The sequence below is a fragment of the Dermacentor variabilis genome, chromosome 1, assembly GCF_050947875.1.
Source record: "Dermacentor variabilis isolate Ectoservices chromosome 1, ASM5094787v1, whole genome shotgun sequence".
Classification (NCBI taxonomy): domain Eukaryota; kingdom Metazoa; phylum Arthropoda; class Arachnida; order Ixodida; family Ixodidae; genus Dermacentor; species Dermacentor variabilis.
In genome coordinates this window covers 270095085-270111939 of record NC_134568.1, presented here as the reverse complement: position 1 = coordinate 270111939, position 16855 = coordinate 270095085, and the positions used below count along the sequence as shown (strand labels likewise).

At 46.3% G+C, this 16855-nt stretch overlaps 1 protein-coding gene across 1 annotated transcript in view; it reads left to right on the top strand.

Annotated features, from left to right (window-relative positions):
• The window catches only part of Lgr1 (Leucine-rich repeat-containing G protein-coupled receptor 1), a 49133-nt gene extending 33364 nt beyond the window's left edge, over positions 1-15769 (top strand). The window contains exons 4-5 of the mRNA XM_075677837.1: positions 12445-12846; positions 14631-15769. Coding sequence (XP_075533952.1) covers positions 12445-12846; positions 14631-15490 — 1262 coding nt within the window. The 3' untranslated portion in view covers positions 15491-15769. The remainder of the gene's footprint in view (positions 1-12444; positions 12847-14630) is intronic.
• The last annotated feature ends 1086 nt before the right edge of the window (positions 15770-16855 follow it).

Here is a 16855-nt window from a genome sequence, read left to right as displayed (position 1 = left end):
AACAGCATCGACCGCGTGGGTGTGCTGTCAGACAGAAAGCCTGTTATGCAGTTGTCACAGCAGGGGATTCCTTTTGAGGAGTACGCACAAGGTTCGTTATGCCTTCTCAAAGAACTGCGTCGCCCTGGGTTTACTATAGAGTTTCAATGGCTCAGCTTGCATGTAGGCGTACCAGACGACAAGGTGGCTGATAGACTTGCTCGCGATGCATTGGACCTTAGGCCGACAAAGAAGGCTCCTAGAGACGCCTTGACATCTTCTAGAACAAGTCTTCGCCAGTAATTTTCAGTCTTTATGGTCACCACTTCATCGGTCCTGTGTGACGAAGGGACTATACAAGCTACAAGCCTCCCTGATGTATCGCGTCTGCACGAGGCCAGGGCGTACACCTGCATGGCTAAACAAGATCGTACTTACGGCGTCGCCCTTGTGTATCTGTAAGGCTCAAGTAGATTATTCATATTTAAACCAGCGCAAAAAACACGGACAAGGGAGGACACAGGACGAGCGCTGTCCTGTGTCCTCCCTTGTCCGTGTTTTTGGCGCTGTTTTAAATATGAATGATGCGTACCAACTAGCTCGCACCCAAACCCTTCTGACTCAAGTAGATGTTGAACATTATTTTTTACGGCGTCCTAGACTCGCTCCAGACCGCAATTCTTTGTTTGAAGCACTTCAGCGTCGGGGCGCCCCCCCAACATGCTAACGTATAACACATGCTTTCGCGAGGACATTGAGCTTTCAGGAGAGAAATGTTCTGGGTCGTACTGAAGTTATTAAGTGACGTAGACCTAGATTGTGATTGGTAACGTTTAGTGGACTCATATTTTGGGCATTCTGCCGTGAGGGTGCGCGGGGTGGCGCAACATCGTGCGCTGGATGGTTCACAAGCAAGTATACGGCATTCATTCTGTTCCACGTGACTGGGTGTGTGGCCCCGTTCGCCCGTCTCGCGATGCGCTTTGAATGAGGACGCACTGGAAGGCGTATCTGTGCATTTCAGGCTTCTTAATCTCTTCTGAAAGGCAGACCTTGCTGCCCCTGCAAGTAATTCCAGTGAGGCTAGATCCGCCTGCAGCCTACATCCTCTTCCTCCTCGTGCTCCTAAAATTGACGACGGATATCAACGCACCCTACGCCCGCACACACCGCTAAAAAATTTCTTGCACTGCTGTTCTGCGAGCGTGCAGGCAGCATGCCAGCTTCCATTTCCTAAAAGGAAAAAAAAAAGCAGCATTCACAGTCGGCAGAAGAAAATTCTGAATCTCACTAAGAATGTCTGAGCGATTGAAAAAAATTGAGGTAATTATTACACAGTGTCAATGTCTTGCTGTAACCATGGCGAAAACACCTTCGTGCATGAACCCCCGCAGCAGTTAATTTTAATTCGCTATGCTATAACACTTTTTCTTTAATATTGTTCCAACGTTTCCAAACTTTTCGTGATTTTTTTTTACTTTTTTTCGCGCCTTCGAGTAGTCAGAAATTTTTGCATCTTTATCTTCCAGGCGCATACGGGCCAGCCGCTCAATTTCAAAATTTTCTCCGCTCAGCCTATCTCATTAGGTGCTAAGAGCCTCCGGAAAACTGCGCATGAGAGATCCCAGAGGATTACAAAGCTGACTGAGTGAAAGAGGAAGAGGAGCAATACAGCAGGCCGGCACGTAAGCTGCATTCTGCAGCCGCATAGTAGCGGGCTTCGGGCTTTCAGTTTCCATAATTAGGGACCTTTGATCACAACGTTCACGAAGGATGTATCCAAAGGCACGAGCATCGCAAAATACTGGAATTGTTCTGGTCACCTTACGAGAGTGCCCTCGAACATGGAGCACTAACAAGGACGAACAATCTCACTTATTATGAGCAGACTTGCACTCGTTTTCTTCGACGAGCCGCTTATAAAATTTCCAGTCGCTTGTCGAAGATATTTCTCTTCTCCGATAAAGGTGTGTTGGGGACGAGCAAGGATATGATGCTGGCTGCCGGTAGAGCTTCTTAAATGAAAAGCTGTAAGTCATTATTCTCGCATTGAAGAGCCCTTTCGTATAGTCAAATGTCCAAATTGGCTCATTATGAACAAACATTCAACTCTTTGGAAACGTCAATGCTTTCGGCAAATCGAGACATGGCTCGAAATCCGTATTAAAATATTATAATGCTCAAATTGTATTTTTGACACAAGCGAGCTGGACTTCCCAAGAGAGTTTTGAATAAATTTTGCTGCTCTTGCAGTGATATTTTTCGGCAAGCCTTGCCGCTTGTTTGAGTCTGTTCTAAAGCAAGTGCCTTCTTGTTGCCTCGAATTCACACCCTTAGCACGATAATAACGTGCCCTTTAGCTGCTATCATTCACGAGCAACTCAAATTTGCTTGTATATATAGTTTGTGACAGTTGCGCCAAATATGTAATTTGGGAAAACAACACTGGCGAGGAGGCATTCCCATGGGTGGCCATTACCTGTACTAACAGGAAAGGAGAGTTTGCCTTGCAGCCGAAAGTTGATCAAAATACACAATACTCAGATGGGACCAGTTTATCAGCTTTTCCGCCAAGGTCATCGACGCTTATCACTATAGACGGTGCAAAATGATCTAGCTGTAGACATATTAGAGCCGACTTTCTGCAGCACTGAACATATACGTGCTATTTATCCTTAAAGCGAAGCGTTCTTTGACTCCCCCGCCCCTTCATACGCTTCGCGGCTCCTGGCTGCTACTGTCTTGCACGATGGCCCGGTACCGGACTGCAAACTGACACCGAATATAGTTCTAAACGAAGCGTCCCGGGGCGGCAAGTGGTGTACTCCTGTGAGTAAAGGTATGCGGTACACAGGATTGCCGAAAAAACTGAATTTCTTCATAATTAACATGCATAAACTAAAACTGACACGTGCACTGCAAATATCGCAATGCCAAGTTTGGACTGCAGTCCTCAATTTCAAGTTGCATTCACAGGCGGAGGAGAAAATCAGCTTTATCGCGCCATCCCTGGCCCTGGGTGTACGTAGCGCGGACGTGAGCTCCAATACAAACGAGGCGTGATCGTCATGTCGTCATTATGATTCCGTCATTTTAATTTTTATGCTTTCCTTCCGTAGTGTTCACCCCTTCGTTGTCATGCCGTCGTCATTATTCCGTTGTCTTCCCTATGTCGCCACCATTGCGTTTTCTTCTCACCATCGCGCCACCATCGTCACACCATCATCACCATTCCGTCATCTTCATTCCATCCTCATCATGCCTTCGTCATCATTCCGTCATCGTCGTGGTGTCGCCGTCATAATGTGGCCGTCTTTCTGTCGCGGCCATTTCGTCATCGTCACACGGTCGTCGTCATCTCATTGTTGTCACGCCTTCATGCATCATCATACTGTCTTCATCATTCTGTCGTCATCATTACTTCACTGTCATGCGTGGGATCTGCATGTTTGAACGCCACACGTTTATCTTGAGTGAGACGTTTCCCGGTGAAAATGTGTCCAACTTGGTCGTGTGTTCCGTATCATGCAAATGGTCTCTAAACCGGAACATTACCACTCGCGAACAACAATGAAAGCTTTGCTTAAACAGACAACGCCTGGGATCCGCATGTTTCTTTTTTCCTTGTGCCATATTTTCTGAAAATAAACATAGCTGCTGTACCATACAGACTTGCCCAGTTCAGCCGTTCCCTTACTCCGCATCGTTCCTTAGTGGAATTTGTTTTTTTTTATTGGCGATACCTAGTTGACGGATCACTTGCATCTGCTGTGTTAGTCGGCCAGTGAATGACTAGAGCATCATCACATGAAAAAAGATACATTTTATACGAATTTCACTTATAGGGCATGGTTGGTTTCCAAATGGCGTAAACGCGTAAATACAAGTTTTAAAAGACGTTTCATTATATTTTCTTGCATATGCGGCTGCATAAGAACGAAGTGTTGTGTGTGCGGCAGCGTTTGATATTCATCCCGAATGAAGGTCAAATGGGTCTCAGGGTCTTAGCCATCGCCAGTACATCTAGCTCATTAGCGTGAAAAGACTCGCGGAAGGTGCCCTGAACAGACTATTTTTGACCTTATCTGCGCTTGCACTGACGCACTGACACGCTCGCACACTACACATTTCCACGCCGTGCTCCTGCTCGTGTTCATACAATATGTGCAACCGCCGCCAGCTAATCTACATTTGACATCATTAATCTTGCTGGTTTGCGGCCCATGGTCCCCGTTGTCGTCCTTATCGACGGTTCCGTCGGGAGATCCGATCTCGCGTTCACCAACGTCGATCGCAACGTGACTGCCATGCGAGCCATCGACCGACAGTTGCGTTGGGACGCGGCTTTGCAGGCCAGCCAGAGCATACACAGTACTACAGTCAGAACATGGTGTCCTGTCGACAAAAAAAGGTTCGAGTCGACTTGTCAGACTGGAAATCTGCACTCATACTAATATGAACGCTGGACGGTCGATCTAAACGAGTGCAGGGTTCGGGGTCTTGCACAGGGTAGGAGTGATTCAGCTCGACCAACTAGGCCAAATATGTTTAAACGCAAGCAGGGGACAGATTGAAGGAAGCATTTTACACGTCGGTAAATTCGTCCGCCAGTAAAAAGCTCCTCGTGTGTAACAGAAAGCTGCCGCGCACCAAGTTGCCGGTGAAGAAGCTTCACTGAAGCGAAGCTTTTTCCTATTGTCATTCCACGACTTATCATGCGCAACTTTCTGTCACACTTAGGCAGTGACGCTGCCCTTGTGATGTCGAATTACCCGACAAGTGACGAGTGTAGATTCTGCAGTTCTAACGAAAAAAAAACTTGCCCTGGATGCGTATGCATGCCGATTCAGAGCTTCGATGAAAAACTATTGTAAAGCAAAGCACACAACGTCAAACGGACTTGAATAAAGATACTTGTAACATGTAGTATTTTTCATACATGCATTTAAAAAAAGAAATAAATTACTCTTATTACGCCTTGAAATGCCTTAGGAATTCACTGGATATAAGTAGCAGTAATACGGCATTTTGTTAGCCTGTAGCTGAATCTATTTTGCGTGAAGGAGGAGGAGAAAAAAGAGCGAGATATACAGAGAGGTTAGCCAGCGTAAATGGCGGCTGGCTTCCCTGCGTTGGAGAAAGGTGCAAAGGGAATGGAAATTGATAGGAGGAAAGAAAAGATAACAATAGAGAAAGATGCACACACTAACGTGATGCAACGCAATACAACTTTCAGAGTCAGTCACAGAATCCCCAATTCCTTAAGTGTCGGAGCAACGAGTTTATAGCCTTAAGGGCTGAGCTCGGTCCCGGACCAGTTTCCTAGGACTCCCTCTTCGAGTATTTGGCGCTAAAATCAAACGGTAAACTAATAAGAGCAACATGCCCTTGACCTAAACATGCTACTCACGCGAATACTACTGCGTAGCACATCAAGAAATTGACGAAGAAGTTTGCTGGCAATGAACATTGCCCGAAAGATTTTTCAACCTCGATATTTTTCAATGTGACTTTGTTTCAGACTGCACATACAAAGAAAGAAAGGCAAACGACCAAAGCGAATCCACTCGGAATCCGACCGCAGCTTCCCAGTCTAAGATTATAAAAAAAAATTTAGGGCCTGACATATAGGCCGCATAAAAGTCTACAGAATTGTATTTGCCGGGTCGCAGTTTTGCCTTTTCCAAAGCGCAAACTATTTCTTTACGTCATTTCGGGATTTCTTTATTGAAACAGCAGTAAAGGCAGGTCTTGCCTCTTACATGTGACTGCGACAGTTACTGGTTAGTGAAGCGCGTGAGCTTCGCGTATTTACTAATTTATTTACCCTCAAGGCCAATGGCATTAAAGAGGGGAGTGTAAAAAAATACAATCATAAAGATAACAAGATACAGTGAGTTACAATAACAATTTCAAACAGGCATGAACATAAACAATGGTGGTTAACGCGTCGCAAAAACGTTGTTTATCAATGATTGATGCAATGTCAGCAGGAAGGTGGTTCCACTCGAGTGCTGTGCGCGGAAGATTCGGAAAAAGTTTTCGTTTTACAAAATGGAATACCTACCTTACGGCGATGATCAATGCGATGGGACATATATTGCGGTGATAAAACAAATTTGTCGTGAAGAACGGTATGGTAGTATATGCTATGAAATAAATTCAAGCGGCTAAGTTTTCGACGCGTGGCTAGAGACGGAAGAGAAAAGCTGGCTTTCATGGTTGTTATGCTAGCAGTGGGATTGTAGTTAGAGAGAATGAAACTAGTCGAGTTATTCTGAACTAGTTCCAGGAGAGTGATTAATTTTACATGCATAGGATCCCAGACAGAAGCAGCGTATTCAAGCTTTGGTCATATTAAGGTTTTGTAAAGTGTCAATTTAAATGAAGAAAGAACAGTGGAAAAGTTGCGACGTAAGTATCCTAGCATACGGTTAGCATTGTTAACGTTTTCTGTGTGCACTCGCCAATTTAGCTTACATGATGTGTGAACACCTAAGTACTTATAAGATGTGACGGATTCTAGTGGAACGCTGTTGAAAAGATAAATAGGAGGACTGTTCAGTGTTTCGTACGACACGCATAATCTTATTTTTTTTTTACGTTTAGTTCCATTCGCCATATTTTTCACTATTTATGTACAGCAACTATGTCAGTATGGAGAGTGTTAGTATCCCTACCGGTATTAATTTCACGAAAAATTACACAGTCGTCGGGGAAAAGAAGAATGTCAAAGGAATCAACGGAAGCCAGATAATTAATGTAAATTAAGAACAGAATGGGTCCAAGGACGGACCTTTGTGGAACGCCGGAATGTACGTTAGTAAAGGATGAGTTATGGTCATTAGCACTAACAAATTGCAATCGGTTAAGAAGGAAGGGTTCAATCCACTTGAAAAGGTTAGGGTCAGGGTTAAGGAAACTTAGCTTGTGCAGTAGCAGCTGGCGACACACTTTGTCGAATGCCTTCGAGAAGTCCAGGAATACGCAGTCCGCGCAGGATGATTCATCAAGAATATGGTGTAATTTATGAGCCAATTACAATACCTGAGTTTCACATGAGTATGTTCTACGAAAGCCATGTTGTGCAGATGTGAAAAAATGCATTATCTTCAAGAAAACTAACTAATGATATAAATATTACACGCTCAAGTAGTTTGCAGCATGTGCTAGTGAGCGAAATGGGGCGATAATTAAAGGGTGAAGTTTTACTGCCGGGCTTATGGAACGGAACCACCTTCCCAATTTTCCGGTCTGTTGGAAGACTAAATGTGTCAAGAGATTACTGGAAACTTTTTGTTAATATAATAGAACTATAGAACTACCACATATATACTTCAGCTTTCTGCATTTTTAGTCAACAAGTTAGCTGTTCTCTACGTTTTGACTGCTAACGATAGTATGGTCCAAGGGAAGGGAAGCGTAGCAGAGGGCGGCAGAAAGTTAGGTGGGCGGATGAGATTAAGAAATTTGCAGGGACAACATGGCCACAATTAGTACATGACCGGGGTAGTTGGAGAAGTATGGGAGAGGCCTTTGCCCTGCAGTGGGCGTAACCAGGCTGATGATGATGATGATAGGTATGGTCGAGAGGAAAGTTTCCAAAATATGCAAGCCGTGATAAACCCATCGCTATGCAATCTTTCAAGTTTTAAATCGCAAGGACCATACAAAAACCGCTACTATGAGCTCTTTGTTTGTGGTCTGGAAACTCAGTGAAACGTTTGCATAGTATAATGCAGTGTACACCTCAGCCACCTGTGGCCACCTGTGGCGGCCGCGATAAGTAAACATCGCAAGTTTCCTTCTGTCAATCTCTCACTCTCTTTCATACTAGGCTACAGTTTCAGCGCCGGTTGCGCTTGGCACCGTTCTTATACAAATAACTTAGAGCAAACAATTCCCTTCGTTCAGCCATTCGCCTAATTTCCACCATCGACGAGACTCGCAAAAGCACAGAGCATCAACTCTGTAAGAATCATGTAATTAGCTCGCTAAAATATTCTGCTCCAACCCTTCCTATATGACAGGCTGCGGAAAGCGCAGCCGCTGACGCACGGACACACGCATTCTTTTTATCGGCAATTAACTTACGCTTCGTTTGTTCCCTTGCATGAGGAAGTATTCCGACCCTTGGTTGCGTAATTGACTTTGCTGAAAATTTGCTGCTATAGGGTGAAATGGTAAATAAAACAGCGCATAATGACGAAGGTGCCACAAAAAAAATACCATCTTCCGAGTCTTCATACTCTCTACTTGCCTTAAAGTGAAATTTCACTTAATTAGTGGGAGTGATTTATTCTGATGACATTGGAAATCCAGTAAAGAATAAACATTATCTATCCTTCAAATGGCTGTGTCCAAAACGTTTATTTTTTCTGTTTTTGGTTTTGTTTTGGGGATGAGTAATGACGAGATTCTATGCTCACTAACTTTTAGCGGATTCCCCTGGTAGACTGGGAGCAAATTTTTCTTGTTCCGCGACCAAGAGTCCGTATTCCTCTGGTGTGATTTGGAGAGGTTCCCGCCTGTCCTGTGTACTTCTCCGTCTTGTTGCCGTGATTTTTTGCGCTGCTTTTACTATGAAGGCTTCGCGTGTTCCACTGGTCGTTTCGGATCGACTCGCTTCGTGGAAGAGCGCTCTCTCTTGCTCCGCCGTAGAGGTACGGATTCTGCCGGAACTTCCAAGTGTGTGTCGCACGTCACTTCCGTCTGCTGATAGGAGCGGTAGAGACAGGAGGAGTTTTGTTATCGCGATAGCGGCGTCTGTGCGCGATAGCGGCGATGGTTTCAAGCGTCAGAGCATTCGGCCTGACCTCCATGCTAGCATTCATGCTGATTCTTGCGAATTAAACCCCAAAGTCGAGCACACGCAGGCCACAGCTCACGAAGACAAAACACACGCTCTGGGACAGCGAGTTCGCTAACCATCGGAACACACCGAGCGAAAGCGAGATCCCACTTCCGTAGCCTGTCCCCGCGATAGCTAGCGCTGCGATCCAGTGCGGAGCAGTTTGTTGTGCTCTGCCAAACTTAGATTTGCGAGCCACTTAGCGCCAATCACCGCAAACACTAAAAGAAAGAAAAAAAAAAGCTTCGCTTAGACCGATCCCCAAAGTGCGGGGGATACGCATGGCTTTGCTAATCAAAAGTTACTTGGCTTGCTTATTACCGCTTCCACAACCCTTGCCTCATAACTCGATGTGCTTGACCCTGGCGAGAGGCCTCTTTCGCAGGTGTCGCACCATTTGTGAATTTTCTAGAGCACTCGTACGCTTTCTCACGTGACAAACATGCCTTAGCATACTTAACTTTCAATCTACGATCATTTTATAAGTGTCACTCTTTCACTTTAAAAAATTTCGATAACATTAAGTTATTCTTTGGTGCATGTCTCAAGTATAGGGTGGCCATTTTTATAATGATACTATGGCGACATTTGTTCAAATGCAGTTTTCTGCCACCTGCTGGATATATTTTACACTGCTAGCAATCTTTCTCTCAGCTTACAGTACAACGGCGCGAAATTGTGAATTTTATTCCGAATTACTGTTTACATTTGACTGGTCTTTACAAGAAACCACTATTTTTCCATGGCTTATTAGCTGTACTTAGCTTTCGCAAGCGGATAAAGCTTCTAACAGAAAGGTGGTTATTGCGTGGTTATTGCAGAAACGTGGCTGTCGTTGCTGATTAACTTTATATTACGGTATCGTAGCTATCATTTCCTAGGGGCTGCTTATGAGAAGAATTTCACGCTTTGGCAAACTTATGCATGAGTGAGGGACTTCGCACAAGCGACATAAGTTGCCGCACAGAAAGTTGTCTAGTGACCCGTCCGCACATTTCTATTATTATTTTTGCTCAACGTTATCCTGCGCGGTACTTCAAGTGGCGGTAAATTTACCCATGGGCGAAATTCTCTATGCAAGCAGCACCAGGACCAAACGACTCATTTAAACTAGCTTGAGCGCCAGTTTCATAATGTTTCTTCTCAATGTTACAGTTCAGCTCGCCTCTTTAAGTTAAGCCAGTGCAAGACCTCTCTACGCGCTGGTGAGTAATGCTCATTTCCTTATTTTATTGTAATCCAGCCTTCCGACAAGCCCATACAGCAGCTACAATGAGTCAACGAATTGTATTGCATGCAATGGCAAACGATGCACAACAACTCTATAAACTATTACAGACCAGTGGAGCCAAAAAAGCAGCGAACCAAGCTGTTTGAACGGACGCGGATTGTGCTTACATGTCATATTACCGGTTTTGGTCAGTGTATTTGCTGAATAACGTGACTTGATATGTAGAATATATTCAGTTTATGACGTGTTTGTTAGTTATCGCTTGACATTTTCATAGTGAACTGGCAGCTGTAGTGTATTGCGTCCACGTGACCGTTCTGTTGATATTTGCCCGATTTTACCCGCGTATTTCTCTATGTTGCTGTGCCCGAATATGCGAAAAGCGCATTCAAACTGGCCAATGACCAAAATTAAGCACGACGGGCTCTTCTCAGGGCACTCGAGATCAAACCACGTGTGTGCTTTTAGATCTCTCTCACCTGTCTTGGTAAGGGGAGCGTTGACGAAGCGGAGTTCTGCAGCTCCACAGAAAGCCATGAATGACGAAAAGTGAAAAGAGACCTGATGAAAGACTTTTGGAATGATGAAAAGAAAACAAGAATTTGTGTGCATTCTGCTGGAGCCTTTTTAACCCTTGAGGTAAACACTGAAACAAAACAGCTTTTTAAATTTTTTTTATTCTATTTTGTCTTTGGCGTGTAGTGCTCACAGAATGAAGCATGTCAACCTAGGGCTTACTAATGCGCATACATTCGTTTCCACCATGTGCAGTTCTTGTCACATCGACGTACTTCTTGACTCGTAAATTTAAATCAAAGTCCGCATCACCATTAGTGACCAGATTTGTAGCACCATGACGTAGTACTCTCGAGCAATCGAGAGTAAATACAGGGTGTTGTACTTAATGTTTTCCTGTCACGTTTCATTTCCCGAGTACTGTACTGTTTCCAGAAAACTACTCAACAATTTACAGTGAAACATTTATAGCTTATTGTACATGTATTTCCAGCAATCTGAACCTCACATTTTATGACGTTCTTTGTCATATCGGCGAACAAAAAAATATTAATCCTGCAGATCTTATAAGTAAACAGAAGTGCGAACAATATTTAGTCTTTTTTTCTTCTTTTTTCTTTGGATGATGCTAGTGCCAACCAAATATTTTAAAGTTCAGTTTAAAGGAAGCAATATATATCTGCCATTTAAAACGCTCATCATTGCGATACCTTAAGGTGATCGCTTGAGGAACTGATCAAAAGCCATTGTTTTAGTTGTGTATGTGAAGTGTAGTACTGTTGTTACTGTAGTCTTCTTTAGTCTGACTTTTTTTTAACCTTATCTACGAATTAAGAGAAGTAGCCCGCGCCGTTTAACAGGCACCATCATCTCGTGGCATATAATAAAAATAGGATTATTCTTTTTTTTCCCTAGCGATGGAAATGTTAGACTAAAACAAACTTCTCATGATCGTACAATGAAAGATTTTCTCCCGAATCATCTGCGATTAAATGCACAGTATTAGGTTGTCCGCCTTCGAAGTGTGTGTGTGTGTTTTTTCATAGTCTGACCTCTACAATATCATTATGACTCTATTATATTGCTTGATTTTCGTTCTCACACTCCTCCCATGATACTCCTCCAATGGTCCTTCTGGCTCCACTCCGCATCTTAGCGCACAATGGTAGCCCACAGTCTAGGGCTATGCGCAAAGAATAGGCAAGAATATTTGCATTTAACTTTGTATTTTTTTCTATCTCTCTCACTTCCCCTCTCGCATTAACATTCAAGCGTAATGTTAAGCACTTAAAAATGCACTGCAATAATTAAGCGCGTGTAAAATATCTTCAAAAGTCCAGTTCTTTTGTGAAATAAGGAGTACGTTGCGTGGGTACGCACATGTGCTACTCACATGCACACATGCACGGAAAGTGAGGTAGAAAAAAATAAAGGACCCTGGAATTCTTGAAGAAGCGCTCTTTGCAGTTAAGATGGACTTGGGACACATCAATATGATTCCAGACATGAGTGGATGAAGACATTTCGGACAGAGGAAAGATAAGTCTATTCCAGCGTTTTCAAAGAAAATCGACTGCATGAAAGTCATAAAATCAGTTTTCAGAAGCTTGCCTTGACTTTTATCGCCAAAATTACCTAACCAGCTTCCGAAGGCAGTGACCAAGCGTTTCCGTAGTAGGTTTCTATCGGGTCTCCCCGCGTTCGCATGTTGAGAGGCGGTATGTCAATTAAAGATGATACGGTAGTAGTGCTGTCTTGTACTTAGTTTTCCCACACTTTTTTGTAATGGCATCACTATCACTTTCGCTGTATCACTTAATTGACCACCGAAAAGTCCATATGTCCACTGATAGACTGCCATACTGAGTATCCGCCGAGTGCACTACAACCACTGTGTGCCACAAGCTAGTGAAGTGTTGTACCAGCGTGATACCAACACCGGCGTTTTGTGCATCGCAGGTGACGTGCGGCAAGCTAGCCAGCCGGCGGGTGCAGTGTCTTCCGGCGCCGGACGCGTTCAACCCGTGCGAGGACGTTATGGGCACCATGGTGCTGCGCGTAGCCGTGTGGTTCGTGGTTGTAGCCGCGGTGTTCGGAAACCTGGCCGTGCTTCTGGTGCTGCTCAGCGGCCGTCTGACTGTGTCCAAGTTCCTGATGTGCAACCTAGCCTTCGCCGACCTCTGCATGGGCGCCTACCTGCTGGTCATCGCCTCCGAAGACCTGCACACGCGCGGCCGGTACTTCAGCCACGCCATCCTGTGGCAGCACGGTACGCTTGACCTTCATCCATCGGTCGTGCCATTGATTAAGTGCTGACGGCACGCGAGCGCGAAAGCCGCCTCAGCTACCACGTTGCCCGTCTACGCTACTCACGCAGCTCAAGTGTGGCTGGTAAATGTCGCGCCAGTTGTGAAACTCACACTCCCGTGTCATTCCGCATGCTGCTTCACCGCTGAAACGAATTTTGACGGCACGCCTTTTCTCCTGCTATCACTTCCACGCCACACATCATCAGTATTCATTCAGCGGCGTAACAGCATGGCACCAAACCTAATCATTTATTTATGGTGGTTGCATTCTTCCCCGGAAACAGCAGAATAATAAGCTGTGGCAAAAGCTTTTGCTTGTCGCCGGAAAACCGCGCAGTCCTTGAACTTTTTAGGCACTTCGCGCGGCTGCAGATGGTTGCACGCCCACGGGAACGCAGCTTCCTTTCAGCCGCTCTCCCATCGGAAGGCCTAAACCATTTCGGCGCCTCGTTTCAGTATGCAGTGAGCAGCTCTCATTTTCTAACGCTTGCCTGAATGCAGCTCAGGCTAAACAACCGCCATGCATCAGCAAAACGTATGCAGTACAGTAAGAGAACTGAATTCAACTTACCCCGTAAAACAAGAACCAATGTTTCTTGCTCGCGAACCGGGTATGCAACGCTAGTGTGAAGAATGCATGAGAAGAAAACGAGGAAAGAGGATTGTCGCATGCATTTCCGCTTTCAAGACGCGCCCCTTTGGGAAAAAAACAACTTTCACTGCTGTCCTAATAACCTGCTCATCGCATATGTGGGCCCTTTAGGCCATATATAGGCGGTCTTAATTTTTATATATCCGAGAGAGAGAAAAATTAAGTTAAAATAATTTATAGGGTTTAACGTGCCAAAACCACTTTCTGATTATGAGGCACGCCATAGTGGAAGACTCCGGAAATGTCGACCACCTGGGGTTCTTTAACGTGCACCGAAATATAAGTACACGGGTGTTTTCGCATTTCCCCCACATCGAAATGAGGCCGCCGCGGCCGTTCCGAGAGAGAGAGAGAGAGGGCGGAGTATAAGGAAAGCAGGGATGTTAACCAATCAAGAGCGGTTGGCTGCCCTACGCTTGGGGAAGGGAGAAGGAGAAGAAAAAGAAGGAGAAGAGAAAGAAGGGAGAGAGAAGGTACAGAGAGTGCACGGACAGTACTTGAGTTAAAGCCGCTCGCACAAACCAGACGTTCTGAGAAAGCACAAACATTCCTTCACGGCCTTCTGAGCCGATAATCGGTGTGGACTTGTGCTCTAGTACCATCTGTTCACTCAGAGAACGATCACCTAATATCCTCAATATGTTGGACAAAGAATGTCTTTGCGCTTGAAATTGAGGACAGTGGCACAAAAAGTGGTCAATGTTCTCCTCGCATCCGCAAGCATCACATGCAGGACTATCAGCAAATTCCAATTAGTGTTGAGTAGGCATTCGTGAAAGCAACTCCAAGCTACAACCGACAAAAAAGAGACGCTTCGCGTCGGTACAGTCAGGCCGGAGCTCTGAGTTGCAGTAAAAGGTTTAGTCTGGGCAGCCTTGTGCGCTTTGTATGTGCGGTGTTCCATTTTGCCAAGGAGAGCGTGCGTGCTAGAATGCGAAGTTGTTTCGCAGCGTCGGCCCGAGGTACTGACTAAAGTAGTGGTTAGCGTAGCCCTCTTTTCGTCGTCACATTCTGTGCCATTTCTGTTCCAGCGCTATTTGAGTAATGTTTATTCGCTGTGGCTGTATGATGCGCATGTTTCGTTGAACGCAGGTGCCGGCTGCAAAGTGGCGGGATTCCTGACTGTGTTTGCGTCCGAGCTTTCAATCTACACGCTCACGGTGATCACCCTCGAGCGCTGGTACGCCATCACGTACGCCGTGCATCTGAACAGGAGGCTACGACTGCGCACCGCCGCGCGTATCATGGCGTGCGGCTGGGGCTACGCGCTGCTGGCAGCCTCCCTGCCACTCCTCGGCATCAGCAGCTACAGCAAGACGTCCATATGCCTGCCCATGGAGAACAGCACGGTTCCTGACCTGCTCTACCTTCTCACCCTGCTGTCGATGAACGGCCTCGCCTTCCTGCTCATATGCGCCTGCTACGCCAAGATGTACTTGGCCATATCGGGTCAGCGACCGCGTTCTCACTGCGGCAACAAGGACACGTCGGTGGCCAAGCGCATGGCCATGCTCGTATTCACCGATTTCGCCTGCTGGGCGCCCATCGCTTTCTTCGGGCTAACCGCAGTGGCCGGCTACCCGCTCATCGATGTGCCAAAGTCCAAGATCCTGCTTGTCTTCTTCTACCCCCTCAACTCGTGCGCCAACCCGTTCCTCTACGCCATCCTGACCAAGCAGTACCGGCGCGACCTGTCGGCGCTGCTGTCCACGCGGGGCGTTTGCACGCGCCGCATGCTCAAGTACACCTCGTCCTGGCATACGACGCCCACCAATCGCCTGCTGCGCAACAAGGACAACAGCAGCACGTCGCGCCAGACCACCGAGCTGTCGAACCGCACACAGAAGGGCTCGCCGCACCCAATCAAGAACAACTTCACCAAGCTGGGCCTGCACGAGGAGTTCCTGAGACGCCAGAGCCTGCTGTGCGAGCACCTCGATACTCCCATTTGACTCCGAGCGACAGCAGCTCCCGCGCACTCATCACGCCGCCGCCACCGGGCCACCGACCACCGGCCAGAACTTCTCGGCAAGGTGCCGTCTTGTTTCACGGTGGACTCGTTCTTCGAGGCGCCGAGTGCCGACAGCGAAAGTACGGGAGCCACGTGCACACGAGCCTCGTCGAGAGCTTGGCATAGAACGATGTAAACGATGCAGGCGGCCGCACTAATTGTGTTTGCTTCGGGGCAGAAGCATCTGCCAAAGAAAGCAAAAGCAATTTGCTTCAAAGCATCCTTTCAGCTGTTCCGACACAGTGCGAATTAGCGCAGGCTGGTATAGTTCACAGCTGGCATGAAGCAAAGACAAATCATTTCTTTCACATCGTCAGCACACTGAGGTTTGTCAATATTCATGGGTTATGTGCATTTTGTTCGAGAGTACCGAAGCTTTGGCTGTCATTACTTGCACGTGCAAGATCGCTGGTTGAACGTGATTCTTGCGTGACAGTGTTTTTTTTTTTTAGAGCGCAGCTCTTAGGTGCCCGTTCCTACGGCGACCGTCGGCGTCAGCGGCGTAACCGAGCGAACGAGCACAGCGAAAGGTGAAAGAGCGAACGCGGAGCGGGAGATGAAAGACGCGAGCCTCGAACGGCGGAGACCAATGAGAGCGGCCCGTTCAGTGACGTGCGCGTGGGAAACTGGTGTCATGCGGAGCCGCCCGACCGCTCGATGCGTAATCGTATCTGGTTTCAGCCGGACCGCTCATTTTATGCTATCGTCTGCTTGCGTCAGCTCTTGCTCGCGTCAGCTCTTACTCGCGCTTCTTTGGTTTGCGTGGTTTGGTCTCGTTCGCGCTTGTTTCAGTTGCCACAGTTTGCGATTGTTTTGTAATCTGATTGTATGCGTGACACGAATTGCGCCACGAGGCACCAACCATTACACTGAAACCTTCGACGAGTCATGTATAGAAGTCGATGAGCTTGACGCGCAGGTCAGACTTTCGACGACTGCCGACTCTGCTGCATGTCTAGCTCAAATTCTTTGCCTCAATTATCGCGAAATGAAAACACGTATAGAGCTGCGCTCAAATTTCGCATTAGGGAGTATGGTAACCACCGGTGCATTCTTTTTGGTCCATTTCTACTACTAGAGCACGCACCCTTAAACTAAATTGGAAAGGTCAAAGGCTGCAGGAAACGTTAAGACTGCAATATGGTAGTTCTCGCTTGGAATTTTTTGCAGCGTGGTCTCGTTTTCCGATGGTATTATAGTCGTGCTACTACATTTAGTTCTCTTTACTCATGACCTCAGAAACCACCAACGAACGCGCCGCCTTGAAATTGCGTTTGGCAATAACATTCAACTCATGTCATACCAA